Source organism: Acromyrmex echinatior, chromosome 2 (assembly GCF_024713525.1).
Source record: "Acromyrmex echinatior isolate Ae372 chromosome 2, ASM2471352v2, whole genome shotgun sequence".
NCBI lineage: Eukaryota > Metazoa > Arthropoda > Insecta > Hymenoptera > Formicidae > Acromyrmex > Acromyrmex echinatior.
Genome location: NC_141853.1, coordinates 16,074,514 through 16,096,431, shown reverse-complemented (window position 1 = coordinate 16,096,431; position 21,918 = coordinate 16,074,514). Strand labels below are relative to the sequence as shown.

Genomic DNA, 21,918 nt, shown 5'->3' with positions numbered 1-21,918 from the left:
TCCTTTTTCTTAAATATAATTTTTAAAAAATTTTAAAACACATGAAACGATAACATAAATTATCGCACGAGTATTGTTTTATCATGTTAATAAATGTTGACAACGTAATTTATAATCTAATATAACTGAACCTCCCCCCTCCGTTTTAAATTATAAAGTATCTTTAATAATCATAAATAATGCACGCATAAAATCAGCACGTTCTGCCGTAGTTCAAATATAATAGATTTCCCACAGCTCGATCGTAATAGTCACATTTATTTGATTGTAATAGTCAAAATTAATTGCCCCTCGAGATATTAACTATGTACTATTGATTCTGTTGCAAATTCGAATGGAAAATCAGTGCTTTATCATTTTCACAAATGTCACAACTGTATTTAAATGCATTAAATCGAAACACTTGATCTGCTTTTGATATTTAATGAAATGTCTTCGCACCTTGTCTTTGAGCGATAATTAATCTCATTCTTAGTTCACGAGCGCAGAACTCGATAGGATTAAGTCAAGAGTAATAACAGCTCATAAACGGCTTCCATTAGCCGTTGCCAGATGCATGATATGCATTTACATGTGTATATCACTCTTCAGTCATAATTTCCATAAATATGTATTTCCTAACAAGTTTAATAAACATATTTGCAACATATAGATAATAGCCAAATCGGTATTAAATCCAAAATTCTGTTCCTGATGAATGAATTTAATATCATTCATCAGATGATATCTTGACGAGATGCGATAGGATTAATCTAATATGTTTCTATAATTTATAAGTACTCGACTGATTTTTATCATCTAATCGTAATACTTCAAAAACGAACCATATCGATTCTTGCAACTTTTATAAATTCATTTACAAGATATTTAAAAAAATAATTTATAATCAGAAAATATTTATTTACGATAATAATGACTTTATTATTAGGTACTCATCATGTAGTATCCCAAGACATGTAATATTATCGACAGAATTAAAGGAAAATTACGAGCTTTTATTACAGATTGCGAGGTTTCAAATATATGTGTCGATATCAATCGTTAACTTTGATAATAAATTACTTCCATAAATTCATGTACAATAGATTCGATAAAGGCGCCTCTAATATCGAGACAATGTCCGAAGAGATTCATTGTTCTCCGCCGCGTAACATCTCGGGGCGCGACAGGACAAGATTAACCCGAAATTATTGGCAGCCCATAATTACCAGCTTTCATTACTTGTTACAGATCATGACGCTGCAAACACGCACGACCTTTTCGCCTGCCAATCATCGCGCCTCCTACGTCATAATCGCTTCAGATGCAATATAGCCTCGTCGGTGGATTTCATGAGGCTACAGGTGCATCGAACTAACTCGCCCTAATTCACCCAATTTGGCATCGTCAACCAGGCCTGATAACCCGCGGCGAAATGCGAGGACCGACATTTGACGCGCGTTATCGAGCTGGATGTCGCGTCGCACGATCAGCGACGATTCGGTCACATCGGGGTGAGGTGGCGGCCGAACGGCCGGCACCGGACGGACTTTCAAATTGGGACGAATAAGCTGCGCCGACGATCGAACGCGGACACTCGCCCCTTGAAGTGGCTCACCCTTCCAAGGGAGTCATCCCGAAAAACAACGACCTCGATCCTCGCTCTCGCGCCGCCATCGTTACGGCGGGATCGATATATTCTGCAGATAGACGTTTCCGGAACGCCGATCCCATGCATATGTATATATAGCAACGCATTAAAGTGTGCGAGAGATCAGAGTCAAGGTCGAATCGGCCATCCCGCTCCGCCAGACCGATATTTGAATCATGGACAGACGTAGCCGGAAATAGCACGCTCGATATCGTCTTCTGGTATATGTTGCTTCTGGGTAAAGCGAGCGTATGTTATTGTCTCTGATTGGCAGTAACCAAGAGCTAACAAAGATCGAGCTTTAGCTTCAACTACTCTATCTCTTATATGAAATTTGAGACAGATATATTGCGAATGTGACTGTAATGTGAACATCGTGTAGACAACGATCTTTTTGGAGGAATGGAAATAATGAAAATGGAATTTGGTTTACGATTTATATAAGTGAACGCGATTGTGAAGTATAATTTAATGGTCGACCGTCTGGCATGTAAATGTGAACGTTTCTGTGAACAGAAACTATCTATATATGGAAGTATCAGAGATAAAATCGCATTTATGAGTGAAAATGATATAGAAAGTAATCGGTGAGAATTTAAAATTTGCTAAATGAGTAAATTCAACGAGCACAAAAGACCGCTGTAACCGCGAAAATGTTTCTATTCATTAAACTTTAAAACAGTGAAAGAAAATACGTTTTGAAATTTGGATTATTCACCACGCTCAATCAATATAGTTCCATAAATGTTTGATTATCTCTGTAATAATGGAAAATTAAAATGTATTATGGATTATCGGCCTCTGCGAACGTTTTTTTTAAATAGAATAAAGAGAAATATTTAATATCGCAAATTGACAATATTGAAAGTCACGACAAAACCTTGAACAAAAATCGCGGATGGAAATAGTGGTGCAACTGTTGCTGCCATAAATTAGGTCAATGTTTCAGAATCTCTTGTTCAATCTCCGCGTGCAAGCTCCGCTAACGCGGCTTTAAACTCAACGTGACTAAAAACTGACGTGACACAGTGTTTTTCCCTGCGGCGACGGTGCGACAAAATGTGTAAGCGCGAAAGTGGTTTGCACGATATCCATTTTGAGAGAAATCGTTTTAACCATTTTACGCGAAGGGACGTTTTATTAAGAAAGAGGCGTGACGTGAGGACGTCGTCATGTAAAAGCAGAAGTTCTCAAGATGTCAACCCTAAGAATCGACTGTTCCGCCACGTGTAGTGCTTTGCAGGTATGTGAACTTGCGTTTTGTTCCGAAATAAAATTCACCAGCAACTCAGAATACGGATTTTTCAAGAGAACATAAAGCACCTTAGAAAGCTGAAACTTTTAGAAGAAAATACAAGTTACAAGAAACAGTAGCAAAATGTACACAAACATCAGCGCCAATTCTTAATTTTTCTACATGTTTTTTCTATTCTAAATGATTCTAACTATCGTTTGTGAAGTCTTTTAAGTTTTAATTATAAACTTTTGCGTATTAAAAATTATATGTAACCATTAAATTGTAGCGTCTTCTATCAATATAATATTGATGCTACTAAATTGTTATTTTAGCGATATATCAATACTATAAATCTAAAGTTACATAGGACTATATAACTTGACCCGTTTTCTGATTGTAATATACGACGCCATTACGACTATCGGCGAACCTTGTTTGTTCTTGCCTCTTTGATAACATTCGGGACTAATATTCTATAGGATTAGAGTCTCTTCTCAGAAAAGCTACAGCGTATAAAGAAGGAAAATGGACAGAATTCATTAATATCTTTGAGACAAAGATTTAAAAGTAAGGAAAAACTTAAGAATAATAATGCAAAAATAAATATATCGATAAAAAAATAAACGACAGGTTAATGCCTGATGTAAATTTAACTTTAGCTTTAATACTTTAAAACTCTTCGATCATCTCTGACGTTTTCCTAGAAATTTTTCTATGAAGAAATTACACGCAGGAAATTTTATTCGTAAAAAGTAAAAATTTGCGTCAACGGAAACGAACCATGTTCGACTCAACAATTTATTTCCGAATCATCGGTAAGTTGCGCGACAGTGACGTTAAATTTCTCAAGTCCGCTAATTTAGCGTACTCTATGCCACAGATTCATCACCTGTTGATCCCATTCTTTCTGTATTTGACGCGAATTGGATGGGATTTAATGTGCCAACCTACCGTCAATCTTGGGAATTTACGATCCGACAGGAATTAAATGATCGAGCAGTGCAAACGTTGCTTTAGGCGAGCGTTACTATATCGCTTTGATCAAAAGTACGCTATATTTTTAAAAAATTGAATTTCTCTTGTAAAGATCTCGTGTATAAGCAATGGTGATATTTCTAAAAATAAACTTAAAAGATTAAAACGTCGTTAGAAAGACTCGTTAGAAAGAATAAGACATGAAAAAGAAAAATTATGGAATATCTGTAGTGAAATACAAATTGAAATAATATGTTAAAATTTCATTTAAAAATAATAATTAATATTAATTACTATATACAATAAGACAGGAAACAAGACCGTTTATATTAAATAACATTACAATCCGAAGCGCCACTACGGTCTAAGTATTAAGAAAAAATATTGCCTCGGTCGGGAGTCGAACCCGTATCTCTTGCATTCCGTACTTTTTCGCAATAAGTTTATTACAGTTTTTTAAGATTAATTTGGGGAATTTTGGGGGGATTATTACATTTCAGATTAATTGCGTTAATGTCGACAACCATATCGACACGTAATTATTATTTCTGAAATTAATTCATTCGTTTGAATAATATATATATATTAGTTCAACATCTTAATACTTAGACCGTAGTGGCGCTTCGGATTGTAATGTTATTTAATTACTATATAATTAATTATTATTAATTATATTACTAATATAATGAATTATTCCCATACACATCATTTCTATTAACACAATCCATTAAAAATGTTATATATTTATTTACAGAGAAATTTGTTATCTCTTTACATAAAAATTTATATTGTATTTAGATATAAAATTTAATTAAAAATTAATAATATTATAAAGTTTATTTCATAAAATGAATATGCACAATCAATAAGAAATAATTAAATTAGAAATAGTTAAATTTTACATAAGGCATAACGCAATTAGACTGTATAGCAGAATAATTTAAACTCGATAATAAACACAAATGATATATTGATCTATATGGAAAGATATTAAAAGGCACAGAAAGAAGTAATGGAATTTTCAATTAGCGAACGTGGAATTCTAGTTAATGCAATATTAAGAATCATCTGTAATGAAGAAGTGAAGTAACTACACACACACACACACACACACACACACACACACACACACACACACACACACACACACACACACACACACACACACATACACATATAATCGATCACTTTCGTATATGATATATAATATGATTCCAATTTAACGCCATGAAATAATGAATAACATATCGAATTATTAGCCTAAAGCACCGATATGTGTGTAGATAATATATTGAGAATGATTAAATTAAGACACAATGAGATACATTTTTAATGCTTTTTCTTATAATTGCTTTGTTCAGGAAAATTTTATTATTTAACAAAAATTGGTAATATCATTTTTCAGACAGTTTTACAAGTACGTCTATAAGAAATATTTCGAATGTCTATAGAGACTAGTACAAAAAAATGACGATGAATTTGATGATGAGTTTATGCTGGAACGAAGAGAATTATTTCTACAGTGAAATAGTTCGAGAATGTTTTAAGATTTTACTTCTCCATTCCTAGCATCGTTCATAAAGTAACAAAACGATGTTTTGACGAGTGACTGTAAAATTCAACTGGCCATTTTCATTTAAAATCACTCGACGACTTCCACATTTTTCTATCTTCTCTCTGTACGTTTTCTCTGCTCACATTTCCAATTTAGGATGTAGAATCATGATTATCCCGCATGTCTCCTGGGTGCTGTCGAGCTGCTCGCCCGGAAATCGTTATGAGTACCCATCAGGGGCCGATGCATTTGATTCAATGCGTTTATCGATGGTGGTTCTTGACATGCGCTCGAAACTGATTTAAGCTACGTAATAGGAAAATCATGCTCTCGAAGTGCCTCATAGATGTTAAGGTGAATTTCCCCAGGTAATTAGCATATTACTGTTGTTGACATTTAAATCGTGCTAAGGGGAGAAAGAGAAAATACGAATCTTAAGCATTGCAGCACGACAACTTTTTTTAATCAATACCGAGCGTATGAACTCGACATTACCTTGTCTTGTAATTACATCACGGCAATTTTCTCAGCGCGTAACAAGCTCGTAATCGATCGTAGATGTCCAAGTAAAATGAGATCAACGCCTGATGTTGCCCGCAACAAACTAGTATCGGATTGTCTTGAATGTCTCAGGTTACAACTTCGTGAAAGGCGAAACTTTAGGACGTGTTCCAATCGTGTTCCAATATGTCACGTTCCAAGGAGAGGATTACATAAAATAAATATTTTTTTTGTGTTCGACAACGCAAATATTGCACAAGTTAACGTATTCGGAGGAACTTTTAAATAGATTCAAAGTGAATTTACAGCTTGTCGGATTTTCCAAAGTCAGGGATAAAAGCCCTTCGATTCAAATACGTGAAAAATGCAACTCGAGAATACTTATGTTCCTTTAAAGAAAGAATACAATTGAAAGAATGTTATTCTCGAATATTCTTTCTATTAGAAAAATTCATGTATTTTATTTTCGTAGCCGCTCATTCATTCGCTACGAGTTCTCCATCGATATCCGGTTTGAGAACCAATTTAATATTCCGTCACAGTGGATAAAGAGTACGCTTTTCTTCTCTCCCAATACAGAATAACGATAGTAATTATCATAGCCAATAGATATGAACGTGATAAGCGTTATAAAATTTTCCACAGAAATTTATGCCACAAAAATTTTATTTAGAAATTATAAATTTGTTATACATATTTATTATATATTATTATTTATTTTGAAAAACATCATTGCAATTTATATTCTAAATTACAACTCATTGACATTGTAATATATCATTATGTATTTAATATCGTATCAATCTAAATTAATTAAATAATTAATGTTAAATTTCTGTTTTTGTTTCAATTTCATCCATATGTCATTCTATTAACATGCATCAATTAATATTACATCTTTGTTCTTTAAATTATATCATGTTCCAATAGTAATAATCAATTAACGTTAATTATAAATATATATAATATGAATTGGCGAATATTAAAAACGAATTATATGATAAGGATTTTAAATCGATGATACATTTCTATTTCCAATTTGGGTCTTCTTTCTGGAAATCCATGGAGAGAAAAAAAGAGAAAGAGAAGTCTGAGAGAGTCCTGTGCAAGCACAGTATTGAATTTTCAGTGATAACGTTAGGGAAAGCTAGCGAAATAAAACGCGAGCTCTGAATTACGCGCAAATCTACTTGCGCAAAGGAATCTAACTTTTATCCAAAAGCATCAGGGAAGTGGACGTGCATTTGGAAGTGCCTCATTCATCATCGAGATAATCCTATACGAAATCGAACCAGTAATCAATTGACTCGATAATCACGCTAAATGGAATTGATAAACGTCACAAGTTCACACGTGGCTTTTAACGCGTTCGTGTGTGTCATAGACCAACCGTTATCCAGTTATCATCAAAAAGATAGCTGTGCAAACAGAGTTAGTAAGCAATTTCTGTTCTCCTAGTAATACTGTAAAAACCATATACCGTGCACTGTGTAGTTTGGATCGTGTACTAACGTTGTAAAAATTGTACATAGTGTACGATTTTTTTTTTACGGCGCGATAACGTTATAACAGTATGTTTTCGATGAAACCAGGGCACATCTCTGTTGTTCGACTTCGCGCGTATTAAAAAGGTTTAAAGCCGATGGGCCGAAGAGCAGATGTGACGAAGAGAAAATAATATTTTTCGGCTATTTTTTTACTTCAGTAATTTTTACAATATTTTCCTTGACTTATTCTCAGTCGGTCCATAAATTTTGTTGCGATGATAGCGTTGACTGTTACATGTTGAATTACGAGTTTAGTATAGCACATGAATTAAAGTAATTATTCTAATATTCATTCAATTATATAATTATAAACGAAAGTTCCAAAGTTTCTCTTTCATACATGCTTTTATAACCTTTCTAGACTCTTTTACTTTTTCTTTTTTATAAAAATCTGAGCTAATTCAACTATCATATGGAAGGAGAAGCGGCGAGTTAGGAATGACTTATGTATTTCAGTATTCGTTATTTTCTTTTTCATTTTGAGATAAAAATATACTAGGAAATTTATATTGTAGAAATAATATTTCATTGAATATAGGGCACTGTTTGCCTGTTGCTTGTAAAGTTACGGAAGTTTATATAACTTTGCTCACATTTTTCAGTATTCATCTCATCACCAAACTCTGACTTTCCTACACAAAGCAATAAGAGAGAAGAGTCACATCAATCGCAACTTGTTAGAAAAATCTCACCTTGTTCGCGGATTCATTTGCTGCATCTCAAAGAGCTAATTATGCCGTAGAATTCCTTGTTCTTGCAGCATTAAAGAGAAAGAAAACACGATTATGTATTCCATGGTAAACAAAGAGCTTGTCCCGATTTCATTGGCTCACGATATTTACCTTCAAGTCATTTCACGCAATTTTTCACATACGATGCGGATAGTTTGCTTCGTAATATATCTCTGTAAAATACGTTTTTGGAAAATGAAATAATAAAAAATGATCGATTAATTATCGAAATTGTATAAGCTCTAATGATATAAATCAATAATAAATAGAAAGCCTCTGAGAGCCGACACAAGTTATCGTTGAAAATAAGAATTTATTATTATCAGGTACAAAGTTAATTTGCATCGCCTCTCTGAGGCTTTCCATTCATTATTAAGTTATCATAATATTTTAATCGAACATGAGAAATTAATTAATATTATAATCTTTTATAATATTTTATATTTTATTTAATCTTTTATAATATTTTATATTTTATTTAATATTTTATAATATTTTATATTTTATTTAATATTTTATAATATTATAATAATATAATATTATAATATTTTATAATAGTGAAGAAAAAGTGTACAAAAAAGGAGATTATTAACAACCAATTTCAGTTGTAAGATGTTTTACAATGTGATCTATATAAAGGTATCGTATCAAAAATTATATGATGCATTTAAGAAGAAATTATTTTTAAAAAATGTAGATTTTATGTGTATTATGTATACATATGCATTGAACTTAACGCCATTATGAAGCAACTTTGAAAGGACCCTCTGAGCCCCGAATGCAAAAGAGTTAATCTTGTTATGTACGTCTAAATAGGTCAGCGAGCCACGTTTACATATTTCGCAGGTAAGGATGAATCGGCAGAACAGAGTATTCTCTCGCCGTTCCCCTTGGTGGCAGTGACATCGTGGTCGGCAGGGTCCAGGGGCCCATGGCCGGGAATTGTTTTCGCCGGTTCTGGTGGTGGCTCCCGATCGCGGTCCTATCCGGGTGCTTCTTCCTCCCCGCAATCGAAGCCGGTATTTCGTGCACGTCCACCTATCCCGTGACATCGCGCGACGAGCGGTCCGACGCGGACGTAATAATCTTCCTGGGCGAGAGATGCGACGGGGAGATCAACATCACCGAGATACAGGATCACTTGGAGCACGCGCCCGATCTAACCAGCGAGCTCTCGATCAGCGTGCTGCCGAGATCTCGTGAGTATATCATTTGCGTTCGACTTTATTCAACGATGCGATGTTATGGAAGAGTGTTGCAAATTTTATACGCCTATCTAGTTGGAAAATTACAATTTGGATATTTTATGTAATTACATAGTGAGAGGCGTGCAATTACACTGAGAGAAAAAAGATGGTTGAAATAACCATATTAATTATAATAACCTGAACACTGAATTATGATCATAATGATTATAATATATTCATTTAACTAATTGTATGGTTATCTTACACACAAATCATATTTGCATATAGTAAATTATACTATAAAAAATAAAATGTTGTAACTGTACATATAAGATTATTGTTATACTTAACATTACATAGCAATAATAACTACATATATAAAAATACTGCTCCTGACTATAATTATTTTACCATGCAATTATAATCACAAATACAATATACATTTCTCTCAGTACAGAGTATAATCCAAAAAGTATAAAAGAACATTGAAAATTTGATACAAATAGCTGACGATATTTAACGATGTGATAATTAATTATACAGGAAAATTCATATACGGAAGACAATGAAACCTAAGACATACCGCACAGCACGTAGGATCGTAATTTCGAATACATTAATTAATTTAAGGGTTATTTCTCTCACCCGAGTAATTAATTACACTCACCTATATGTTTACTGCATGCCAGAGTCGCAACATTAAATTTTAGCGTTCATGCCTTCCTCACCGAGAGTAATGGTATTACGCATATATTCATATAATATATAGAGTGTAATATAATGATTCGCACGGCTCTATTACGTGTTATCAAGCCGACCCTAAATTTACACACACATGAATTACATGATATTCAATAACCCAATTACGCATTCAAATCGAAACTCGGTCAGTTATGCGTTTGGCATAAGTGCCGGGCTGGTGAAACGCAAAGAGCCTAGCTTTCGAATGACATTTATCTATTTATGAATGGTACGTGTCTCGCGAAACGTAACGAAACTGGAATACGCGACGACGCGACTAGAATATAATGCGATTTGCGTGGCACGAAGTTGATACGTCGAGCTCGGAGAATGGCTCAGACGATTCCCAGGCGTCGCAAACTCGATCTTCCTGAGAGAGTGGCCGCGAGAGATCCGCATTCAGAAAGCGCCGCTAATAGCATCTCCATCGTATTGTTTGAACCGTTGTATCTTATACAATCGCCAACGGCCGCATAGATACGCGTACGTATCTCGTATAGAGAGGTATACATACTCCCGTCTAAACAGAATCATGTTTCAATGCGACGAGCCGAACACCGGGTTCGATGTTGCGTTACTGTACCGTACTGTACCGACTGTAACGAGGAAGTACGAGAGAGCGGTGGTTGTCTCATTATTATTCCAGATGAAAGAGGATAGCGAGCTTATTGAAATCGATAGCTGACCCACGAACATATTGAAAATTGCATTAAATCAATGTACGTCACACCCTCTTTCGCTCTGTAATGTGTCTCTCTTACGTGTTGCTGGTAACAAGTTTTCGCGGTGGACGATCGCCTGGCCCGGTTCCAAATTCTTTGATTGTCGTCCGCCCACCAAGAATTAAATGGCATGATTAATTAACTTTTAGTGACGTGTGAGACGGAAACTGGAGGCCTCGGCGCGCTGATACACGCTCTCGGTGAGAGCAACACGAAGGCAGTGATAGCCGCGCTCGACAGCTCGATCTGCGAAGTCGCCGCCAAACTCGCGCATCTTGGGAATAAACTGCTGTTAACTTGGACTTGTCCGCTGGTGAGTGTTATCGCGTTTACTTGCAGACGGTTTTCATAGCTTATACGGAGCCGTTGAACGGCAATTAAGATACCGAATATATGTGTATTTTGGAGAATAATTAATCTTTCGAAAATATTTGATATAAAACAAAGCTGTATATTGGATTTTTTTTCTTGAAAAATAACTGCAGAGAGAAAAAAGATGTAAAATTTTTAATCGCGTTATAATATAGCATCCTCATGTATATTTAACTGTTATTGACTTTGTATCAATTTTTGAACGAATTGATTTGTTCAGAAAAGCTGTTGTCTATGGGTATTTTAATATTTTATTATTCTATATAATAAAATGTTAAAATAAACTAACTTTCCAAAATTTAAATGGTTTATTTAATTTTCCTGTCCAAGTAATATTTATAATCCATATTTCGTTTTGTATTTAAATTATATCAATGCAAATTATTTTATGTACAGATTGCAACATATGTTTTTCGGAATATTAGAATGTCACTTTGACTGGGTATTATTATTATTATTATTTTAAAAAATTAAATCGCACTCTATAAAATAATAAAATAATCAAAATTGAGTCACGAGGCGACTGACGAAAGGAAATATTAAATATCTATAAATGTTGCGATGTTTATTGCAGGACGCGTTTGTAGTTAACCGTAAAATATGACGCGATGTTATTTAGTGACGTTGTATTTTTTCCCCGACGAGCAAAAGTTAAAATAATGAAAATGCGTGTACACGTAAATTATTACATACATCGTAATATCCGGGCTAAAATTGGAAAGGTCGTAAATTTTGTCTTGGTCTCTGTGCAATTGATTCTGCTGGAAGAGCCAATTTTAATACTGACTTGTGAGCTTCATTTGAATTGGACCTGAAACGGTTATTTCCTGTTATTTAGTTTTCTAATTGGCGTACGTTCAATTATAGACATTTCCGATGCAAGGGACAAACTTGCAATGTATCTCCATCGGGTATCTCGACGATCTATAATATAGAGCTTCGTCAAATTTCCTTCCTTTAATTCACCATGAACTTTGTCGATAAAGCACATTTACTCGAATGAAATAAATTGTCACCCCACGAAAAACTTTATGTGCTTTTAGATATTTCATACGTTTCCCAAGGCGACAGTTATGTCATCGTTTCAGCGAATATACTTTCGGATATTCCTTGACTCGTCTGAAAAGACAACTGAACTTCGCAATACCGTTATATTTGTTTAACCTTTATTTGTTTATCCTTTTCTGGAATCAAAAAGAGCAAAATAGAAATTGTTTTAAAATGTTATTATTGCAGAGTATGTCTGTAAGGAATATTTTGGATTTTATTTTACATTGAGAAATACAAACAAATCTACGCATATGTGTTATTGCTTTTGAAGAGATGTATACGTTAAAATAAATATTCTGAAAATTTTTACAAATATTTCTCTATAAAACAATTTTATTCGTGATATTGATTTTAAATATAATAGATACGCCGTAGATAGAAAATGAACCGTCTCAGTATCATCTCGTTAAAATTTGAGATCATGAATATTTATCGATAACTTATGTTCCAGAGAGATTTAAAGGAAAAGGATCTACCTTCGATCATTAGGCTTTCTCCATCATTACCGTCAATGGCAAATGCCGTAGCGGAAATATTTCTACACTTGCAATGGAAGACGGCGGCTGTTATTAGCATAGGTAAGTCTCCGAATAATACATATATATAATTGCTTTAAATAAATTTTATTATGCAAATAATGTTAGTGATAAAAGAATATTATTTCAATTTTTATTTGATTTTAATTTGTTTTATTATTTATTCAATACGTATTTTTTCACACTATCCATTTGATTTAAATTAATTCAAAACTGAAGTATTATAAAATAAAAAAATAATAGAAAGTAACTTTTTCACGTGTAAAGAAAAAAATTATATGTACTATTTAATTTAACTAAATTAAATCATTTTATTTTTAATTCTTTGGTACTATTCCTAGTACATACACATAACCCTGAGATTCTTTTATTTTATTATGTTAGAACTTTCTTATTAATGAGATATGTTTATTACTGTTAAATTCCTTGATGTTTGGCGTTTCGATTAAAAATAAAATATTTCATTTTTGTGCGATATTTAGATATGTAGTAGATAAATAGATACATGATAAAATAATATAAAGTGATATCGAAGGATTAAGAATATAATTTATAAAGATATATTTTTAATAGAGATTGCGTATGACAAGCTATACTTAAAGCTCTTGATTTATCAACGCAGTTCATATTAATCATTCTTGTTCGAAACAATTCTCTTTCCACTTTTCTCTCATTAAAAAGTTCCTTGAAATTTAACCTAAATATAATTGACATTTTCAACAAAAATGTATTTCGTAACAGTTAATTAAAATTTGCAGTCCTTATTAATTCACAACTTAGCTTGGGAATTACGTAACGTATTTTGCAAGCCGTCTCCATCAAACGATGCGAGAGAATAAATGTGCGACGCAAAAAAAGGTCATTTATTCCAACGTGCGCTGCACGAAAAAAAATTACATATGGCTATTCAACCCTGACGTCACAGCCCAATCTGACTCGGTCGAGCTACGGATTAAATTGCAAATGCAAACAATATGAAAGGATCCGGGATGATAACGACGATAACACTCAGTGACAGACCGAATTATGCTGACTGCCTGACTGTCCATTAAAACGTGATTGCTGCGCGATGCGATGCGCGCGTTGAATTTTAATGTACGTAGACAGAGAGATACGATTAATACCACAGATCGCGAACCGTGGTCCAGCCTGGACCGTGCCATGATCAATGCATTCCGACGAATCGGTGTCGTCCTGCGGTATCATCTGATTCTACCCCATCGCGCAACCCTTGAGCAGATCCGCAGAATTCTAAGGTCCGTGCACAGTGTCTCCCGTCGTGGTAAGTAATGCACCCTTAATCCCATTATACGGAAACTCGTGGGCATTACTCGGCACTTACAGCTCCGACTCTGAGGATTCTCTCTTCCTCCCTCCCTCCCCCCCCTCCCCTCTCTCTTTCTCTTTCTCCGCTGAAGTACTGAACTACTGAAACTAGATTGAGGATTAAATGGCACGAGCTGACGCACCTTCGTTCTGAATGGCGACCGACACAACATGTACACGCGTCCCTCTCATCCTTTCCTTCTGTTTCCTTCTGAGAGCCCTTCGTGATCGAGAACATTTATGCAGTTTGCTTCATGACTCGTACAACGCAATTTGATGACGATGCCATCAGCTCCGCACTATTCCAAATGGTGTTCACAACTTAATCCTTTAATTACGTTCCTTTATCGCTAAATAACGTAAATTTATAAAGTGCCTCGGAACCTTCAACTTTTATTCGATTTAATCTGATTCAAAGTTGATTTATATTCTTCGCTAATACGTACGAAAGGTCTTTTATTAAAAAGTTTCAAAATTTTATCATTTTCCGAGATGCGAGTAACGTCGAAAAAGAGGGAATCCATCATCAAAATAAACATGCAGATTTATTACATTTCTGCAAAGTAAATTAGTTTAAAAATTAATATCGCTCATAAAATCATGTAAAATAAGATAAAAAAGAAAAATAAAATAAGATAAATAAATACAGCGTGGCAGTATAGATAGGTGAAAGTTATTGCTGTTTATTTGCCCTTTGAGAATTGATCTAAATGAAAATCTATTTCTGAAATCTCTTTACAAATCTTTTATTCTGCACTTTTCGTAGGGATGAAGACAGCTCAGTAAGCGAAATTCCCAGAGTAAAAATAACAGACAAGAAAATTGTTCCCGCATGTATGCGGTATGTGTTTATAGAGGGTTCGTGAAGTTAACAACGTCTTTCTAAATGTTTCCTCCGTACATAAAAGACGTAGAGAGACTTATATTCAACCGCTGAGCCAAGCTTAACGGCAATAAAACCCACCTGCAACCAATCTACAGGTCTCCCAACTGTAATGTGTATGAAAAAAGAAGAACATTATGTGCTATCCGAAAATCATTACGCGAAATGAAATTTTGCCGCAGATTATTGTAATTTTTTTACATTACGTGATTGCTGCGTAATCACGCGTTTTAACATCTCCGCAACTTATAATTAGTTAACGACAATTTACGACGCTTGGCGATGTACTTGCGAATGCAAATGAATCGAGTAATGGCACGACGTGACTTATTCAGGAGCAAGTCGAAGCGAACGTACATCTCCATATGAGATATATAGTTAAAGTTCGTTTTAATTAATTTCAGCTTCATGAATGAACGGTTTGCTTTGCGTTTCACTGAAATAAACACGATCTATCACGAGTCTGGGGAAGATATAATTATTATCACATCGTCAATGTAAATGTAAAGGGCACGAAATCACGGAATAGCATTTCCTATACACGAGAGGCTCTTGCCCGTTCAATTATTGTGAGAATTTGTTTCATCATTGCAATATACATATCAGAGTTATAATTATATTTCGTGAAAGTCAATGTTTTTTTGTCTCTTTCTTTCTACAGCTAATTAATATTAATTAGTGCTTATATAGTGCTTCATCTTCAATATTCTCTGTAACATTTTAATTAAAATCTTCATTTTTAATGTATGTCTCAAAGGGTTATAAAGATACAACTATTTAATCTCCATTTGATTGGTCGTCAGCTTTAATATATCAATTTCTGATTTACCCTTCTTTTCACTGTGACCTTTCCCTCTGTTCGTCACTTTATTCTTTTTTTCATCTGTACATACGTATTTAAAAGAGTATGTTGTAAAGGCAAATATATGATTTTACGTAAATCTGTAATAAAAAAAATGGATTTGACTATTTCCTCGTTTTTCGTATTGATTAAATATATTTTTTGATTTTTAATATTCTTTTTATAAAAAACTAAAAACTTGTCAGAAATATTTGGAATTTTTATCGAATATTTATCCAATTAGATATATGTACTAAACTAATTTTAGTGATCATGTCTAAAATGGCAATTATCATACTACTGAATCCAATCTCTTAATGCTAAGATTAAGCACATAGAACTTACTAATAAATTAAGATTTATTAATGAGACCAAAATGCTGTAATAGATCCTAAATACAATTCTCCAAATAATATTACAGTATCACTGTAATTTTTCATATATTGATATTCACGAAGACCTTAGCTCTTATAAAAGGATTAGAAAGAGATATATTTTTTATCTTTTTCTCTTTATCCATAATTATTGAATAAATCAAATCCAATAAATAATTACAAATAACAATAATTCCATTATAATTGAAAATTGCCCGTCCAAATTCTTTTTCGTTTGGACTTTTTATTTATTTCCCTCCAAAAAAGTATTTATATTCCTTTTTACATACGTCATGTATGTCCAGGCACGTAAACTAGCTTGATCCCTTTTTTGTGTCAGCTACGGTGCTCTGTCTGCCATTGCTCGACGAGATGACGAGTCGTGTTCTGATCGAATTGAACGTCGCGTGGCAAACGCACATCCAGAATTCCGTTATCCTGATGGTCCACACGGAGGATATCGATCTCTTTCTACCGAGAGATGACTCGTCGCCTACGTCGCTCTCCACTGATCCATCAACTCTGGTCCACTCAGCGATTACTCAGTCTTCCAATTTTTCTACCTCGAATGTAACTCGCGCTGGCCCGTATGTGACCCCGGAGAGAGACGAGAGAACACAGAGAGAGCATACCTCACGAAGATTTGCCCCACCAAGGAATCTTAGCAGCACCACGATAGAAAATCTACTTGTGGTTACGCCGCTTGATCAGAGGTAATCAATCATTAACGACGGGAATATTTTATTAATTTGAGTAGTTGCGAGTTTAGGATATTCTGAAGCCGAGGAATACAGCTTCTTCACGGAATATAAAATTAAATTCTTCAAAATATTAACTGACACAAAGTATATAAATTACTTTGTTATGTACATATAGTTTTACTCATAAATAATAAAATGTTATATAAATAATAAAAATCAATTTTAATTATTCCCTATTGATTAATTTTGAAGACAATACAAAAAGTCTTATAATATTCATAGCTTTCCTTATTGGATTCAAATTTGTTTTCATTGCATTATCCCGTACTAAAAAGTATATCGTGATGAATAAAATTCTCTCTGCATTATGAATATATACTTTTTTAGAAACTCACGAAATGGATCAACAAGTTAAGACTCAAATCTTAATTATTATTAATAATAGCAATTAAGTCATCCGCAAATGTCGTAGTTGAGCAAGAGTATAGTAACGGATCATGAATAATTCTGCAGTCATGTTGGCAAATTAATTAACGTCCTTATTAAAATTATGTAATTAATCACTTGTTCTTCAGAACACTTGTAGCTTATTTTCTTAACAAGAAAGGATATAAGTACTAATACTAGAAAAGATTTATAATGGCAAAAATTCCATGTTGCCTGGAAAACCCTTCCAAGATGAAGTTTTATAAATCCTTGGAATATACGCAAAAAATATTAACACACCGTAATGCAAGCAACAGCTTTTATCTTTTTAGAGGTACTTATGTATATACTCATAATAATTAAAAATGTAATTTGGTCAAAAACATCATATGAAATATAGGATGTATACTATTTTACTATGTTACAGTAAATCAATGTTAACATATTAAAAAAATATGATTGCAAAATATGATGAAACAACTGAAATATTTACTAAAATACTCAAACATTATTCGTTTCCTTTTAGTTTAAAAATATTTACAATTTATTTAAAGTGCGTCATATTTTTACATACGATTAGAGTTGCACTAATTGTTTAACACAAACTTAATAGACAGAACTCGAGTGGAATATATATATAGATTGTCTAGAAATCAGCTGAGGAGTCGACCTTAATTGAAAGATCTCCCTTATCGGATCGAGGCATTAAGACCGTAATTACGAAATTCCTTCCGAACATGACGATCCTGAATTATAATACAAATCGCGTCTGTCGAATAATCGAGCCGAGTTAATTGTAGGCGTCGATCCGTGTAATTCGCTCCATGATTAACTTATGGGAACAGCCTACGGTGTCCTGGGCGCGGCAGAGCGTCGCGACGCCATGTCGCCTTCTCAAGAGACACTTTCTCTCGGTTTCTTATGCAGGTACGACGTGAAGAAGGTCCTCAATGGCACGCAAGATTACGCGACGCTGGCGTTGTTCGATCGACTGAACGAATCACTGACCGTGTTAACACGTGATAACAGCAGTCTTGACAGCCACAACAACAAGATGTACACGTATGCTCTGATGAATTGGCACGACGCCGGTTGGGAGCCAATCCTTGCGGTAGTCGAACGGCATCAGCAATTGCTGGTCCAGCAGCTGACGCCAAGCACGGTAGCATTTCTCAACATCGAGGCGCCCGATTTGCCGTCTTGCGATGTCGACAGCGATTGTCCGAGTAAGTTCGCAGGAAATGCAATAATAAACGCATTCGCGTCTGTCTCTTTATGTGACAATTTTATCGTATAATTAATATGACACCGAGAACAATATTTCAAACGGAAAATCGCGATGTAAACCAATCTCTCTGTGGATGATGTACAATTAATAATGCAATGTACTTATATGTCATGGAAGCGACATTAAAGGAAAGAAAATATTTATTGAGTTTTTTTTATTTATAATGCACGATGCTGGTGCAACTGACTTGCGATACGATCGGGGAAGGTACTGTCAAAAATAGGACGGGATAATTGCGGTATAGGGACAAGCTAAGGAAGGGTCCTCCCTTTGTACCTTTCTGATCGGGATCGATAGATAGCTCCCTCGATTCCGAAAATATCGCCCGATAACCCCTAATGAAGTAATGCTGTGCATTAATTATTTAACAGATGGCTTGGCCGACATGTCTTCTTTCCGTACCACACATATCGTAGCTATTATTCTGGGGTCGCTGCTGTTCACCTTTGTCGCCATCGCCGTCGCGATTATAATCCGGTGAGCGATCACTTTATCACGTTATACATCACATCATTTACAGCCCGCAGCCAAACCGTAGAAAATGCGTCAACGCTCCCATTGCCTCTAATCACCAGAAATACTTCTTTACTTCTGATGCGTAAATGTATAATTTTAGAATTAATGGCAGTTTTTCAAGGGTGAGTTTTGATTTAAATTGATTAACGTTTTTGTAATTTTTATTGAATAATTAGAAAATAGACAAGTTACGATAAATTTTCTCGCTTTATTAAATTTTATCTTCAACTTTACTAAAATACTTTAATATTAAAGTATTTTAATAAATGTAAGCAAAAGATATATTACTAAATATATTAATTGTAAGATAATTGTTTAAATCTATATTGTTTAATACAGATTTAAATTATCTATCGCTACAGAATTTTAATATACAAAATAGGAAGCATTCAATAAAAATATTCCTGAAATGTTCAATGATTTTCCAAACATTTATATACATACATACTTCATAAAACTCTTAGATCCTTGTAATTCTTAAGATTTAATACTGGATACGTTACAAATTTATTCTAGGAAGCGACTGCTTAAGAAAAGAATGTCCAAAGGTCCGTACAAAATCATTCTAACGACGTCGGACTTCGTTTTTCCTCAAGTGCCTCCAGTAGATTCCAGAACGGTGAGTGGAATTTTATTCACGACATGACAGGAGCTTTTAATCCTTTCCTTTCAGTGCCGCCAAAAGGATTAAAGAATCCTCGCGTAGAGTTACTGAAGTTATTAATGAAGTTCCTTAGTTGCTTCTTTTATCAATGTCTTTGATCAATGTCTTCCTAGGTGAAATATTCCGTAAATGGCGTGAAAGATATTAATATCTGTTAAACTTATCGATAAGTTTACGTTGTTATAAAAATTCTGTAGTGTTTACCTGTTATATTCTGTGGTGTTTATTTATTATACGTCTAAACAAAATCATAATCTGATGTCCTACATATATGATGAAAACAATTTTTCACTGTCGTTGAAATTGTAAAGTCGTGTTAGCACTGCGGACTAACTTTACTTTGCGGGAGAAATTCTTCTTAATATGACGCAACGCGTTCCATACGAGAAGGCTTGCTACGGTCTTGATAGGATATATATTTTACCCGAGAGAATGGTCGCTATATGAGCTCCTAAATTATTTGTCTCACGTAGTAGAAATAGCTGATAAAAATGCTAAATGTCACACCGTGATATCAGTTCACACGACTTAATTGAATCGCTGAGCGGACTTTAAGCACCTTTGTACACTAGCATTAAACGTTATGAATACTACTCGTAATCTTCACTTTAAAAAGTGATGTAAAAGTTTTTTTATGATTTGGATTCTATTCAACGACTGCATGCTTGATATAAAAGAATGATGTAAATTTCATATTTCTAGTAATTTTTCCTCAAAGAAAGAAATTTATATATTCACAAATTATTATAAAGAAATATATTATACATAAAAGAGATATCTGTAAAGCATAAAACAAAAACGATAAATTTTACACAGCATTCCGCATAGCTTATTTAAGCATGTAAAGCATTGTATTACCTAGCTTCGATTTCTCGTTTCCATACTTAGCTTTTTTTGTGTCAAGGACTAGGTGGAGTTGAAATTTCGGTAAACATTTTCTGTAACTCCAATCTATTATCTTGTATCTTACGTTCAAGTGACTTCCACGATAAGACACACTTTATCGCACACGACTCGTGCGTGTTCTCAGGTAGACGAAGGCATCGAGGCGATGCTATGCTGCTGGCTGCAGCAGTTGCAGGAGTTTGGCGGGCCGGAAGTCGAGAAACCGGATCTGCTCCAGCTCGGAAGCGTGAACTCGCTGAGGCCATACCTGCAGGCTAGCGGCGGGAACATACCAAGACATACCTTCTTCAAGGATCCTCGTGCTAGATATAACGTGAGTATGAAACACGATGTGCTACCATTTAACAACCACGCCGAATACTCTTCGCGCCCATCTCGTCTGCAAATTCGAAAGCTACGTCTTCGATCCTCTTTACCTCGATCTTATCTGGGCTACAGATTTTAATCTCTGTTGAACGAGTTTCCGTATTGATCCAGTTAGGATCTACTAATATAATTTACAAGGAACGCGATGATAGACACGTGGAAATAATTCACCAATATTTTCTAGTGTCCAATTTTATACCGTTCCTATGTGTGTATAAAAAGAGACTAGAGCGAGAATCAGTGCGGGGAAAAAGAAGACTTGGGACGTCCCATATATCTGCTTTCAAGGCATTATCGGTATTCTACATTGTATACCTTTACCCTTGCAAACAATTTCACTCTTGATCACTTCCGAGAATTTTCTGCTTGACATGATACACGGTATTATCCGACAGCACTAAGAATATATATTCCGAGACACATATCGATATTCATTTCCACGCGTCGTAGACGTCAGTCATACGGTGACGCTGATTAATGCCGTAAGTTTTGGAATATGATCGGAGCGATAAGAACCTTTTGCACCTAATGAAGATTGATAAGACAGTATTAAAACACGTTGCTAACAGCTGCGAGCTAATCTTCGATCTAGTTCAATGTCAAACTCTTTTTCTCTGGGTGATATAAGTCAATACGTTACAAGATTCGATGGATATAACGTTATATATATTAATGCTCAAGTTAATGATCCATTTTGATTTCTGGTAGGGTGACTTGGTTCAATTGAAGGAGCTGCCCTTTCAAGGTACGTTCGAACTGAAGAGCAAGGCCATGGACGTGCTGGTCACGGTAAAGGCGCACATCCTTTTATTCATTCCTCTGAGTTAGATTCGATCAAGTTTC

The 21,918-nt window shown here is 34.5% G+C and overlaps 1 protein-coding gene across 5 annotated transcripts in view; it reads left to right on the top strand.

The window, feature by feature from the left end:
* LOC105151608 (retinal guanylyl cyclase 2) overlaps nt 1-21,918 on the top strand; it is a 52,363-nt gene that overhangs the window by 15,928 nt on the left and 14,517 nt on the right. For 4 of the 5 annotated variants that reach the window (XM_011065421.2, XM_011065420.2, XM_087416732.1 and 1 more), the window contains exons 2-12: nt 1,231-2,873; nt 9,023-9,375; nt 10,976-11,139; nt 12,700-12,826; nt 13,914-14,066; nt 16,549-16,921; nt 18,263-18,561; nt 18,995-19,100; nt 19,656-19,758; nt 20,834-21,022; nt 21,784-21,864. In XM_011065421.2, the coding sequence (XP_011063723.1) occupies nt 9,108-9,375; nt 10,976-11,139; nt 12,700-12,826; nt 13,914-14,066; nt 16,549-16,921; nt 18,263-18,561; nt 18,995-19,100; nt 19,656-19,758; nt 20,834-21,022; nt 21,784-21,864 (1,863 nt within the window). In that variant the 5' untranslated portion in view covers nt 1,231-2,873; nt 9,023-9,107. The remainder of the gene's footprint in view (nt 1-1,230; nt 2,874-9,022; nt 9,376-10,975; nt 11,140-12,699; nt 12,827-13,913; nt 14,067-16,548; nt 16,922-18,262; nt 18,562-18,994; nt 19,101-19,655; nt 19,759-20,833; nt 21,023-21,783; nt 21,865-21,918) is intronic. The other variant, XM_087416730.1, reaches the window with a different exon arrangement.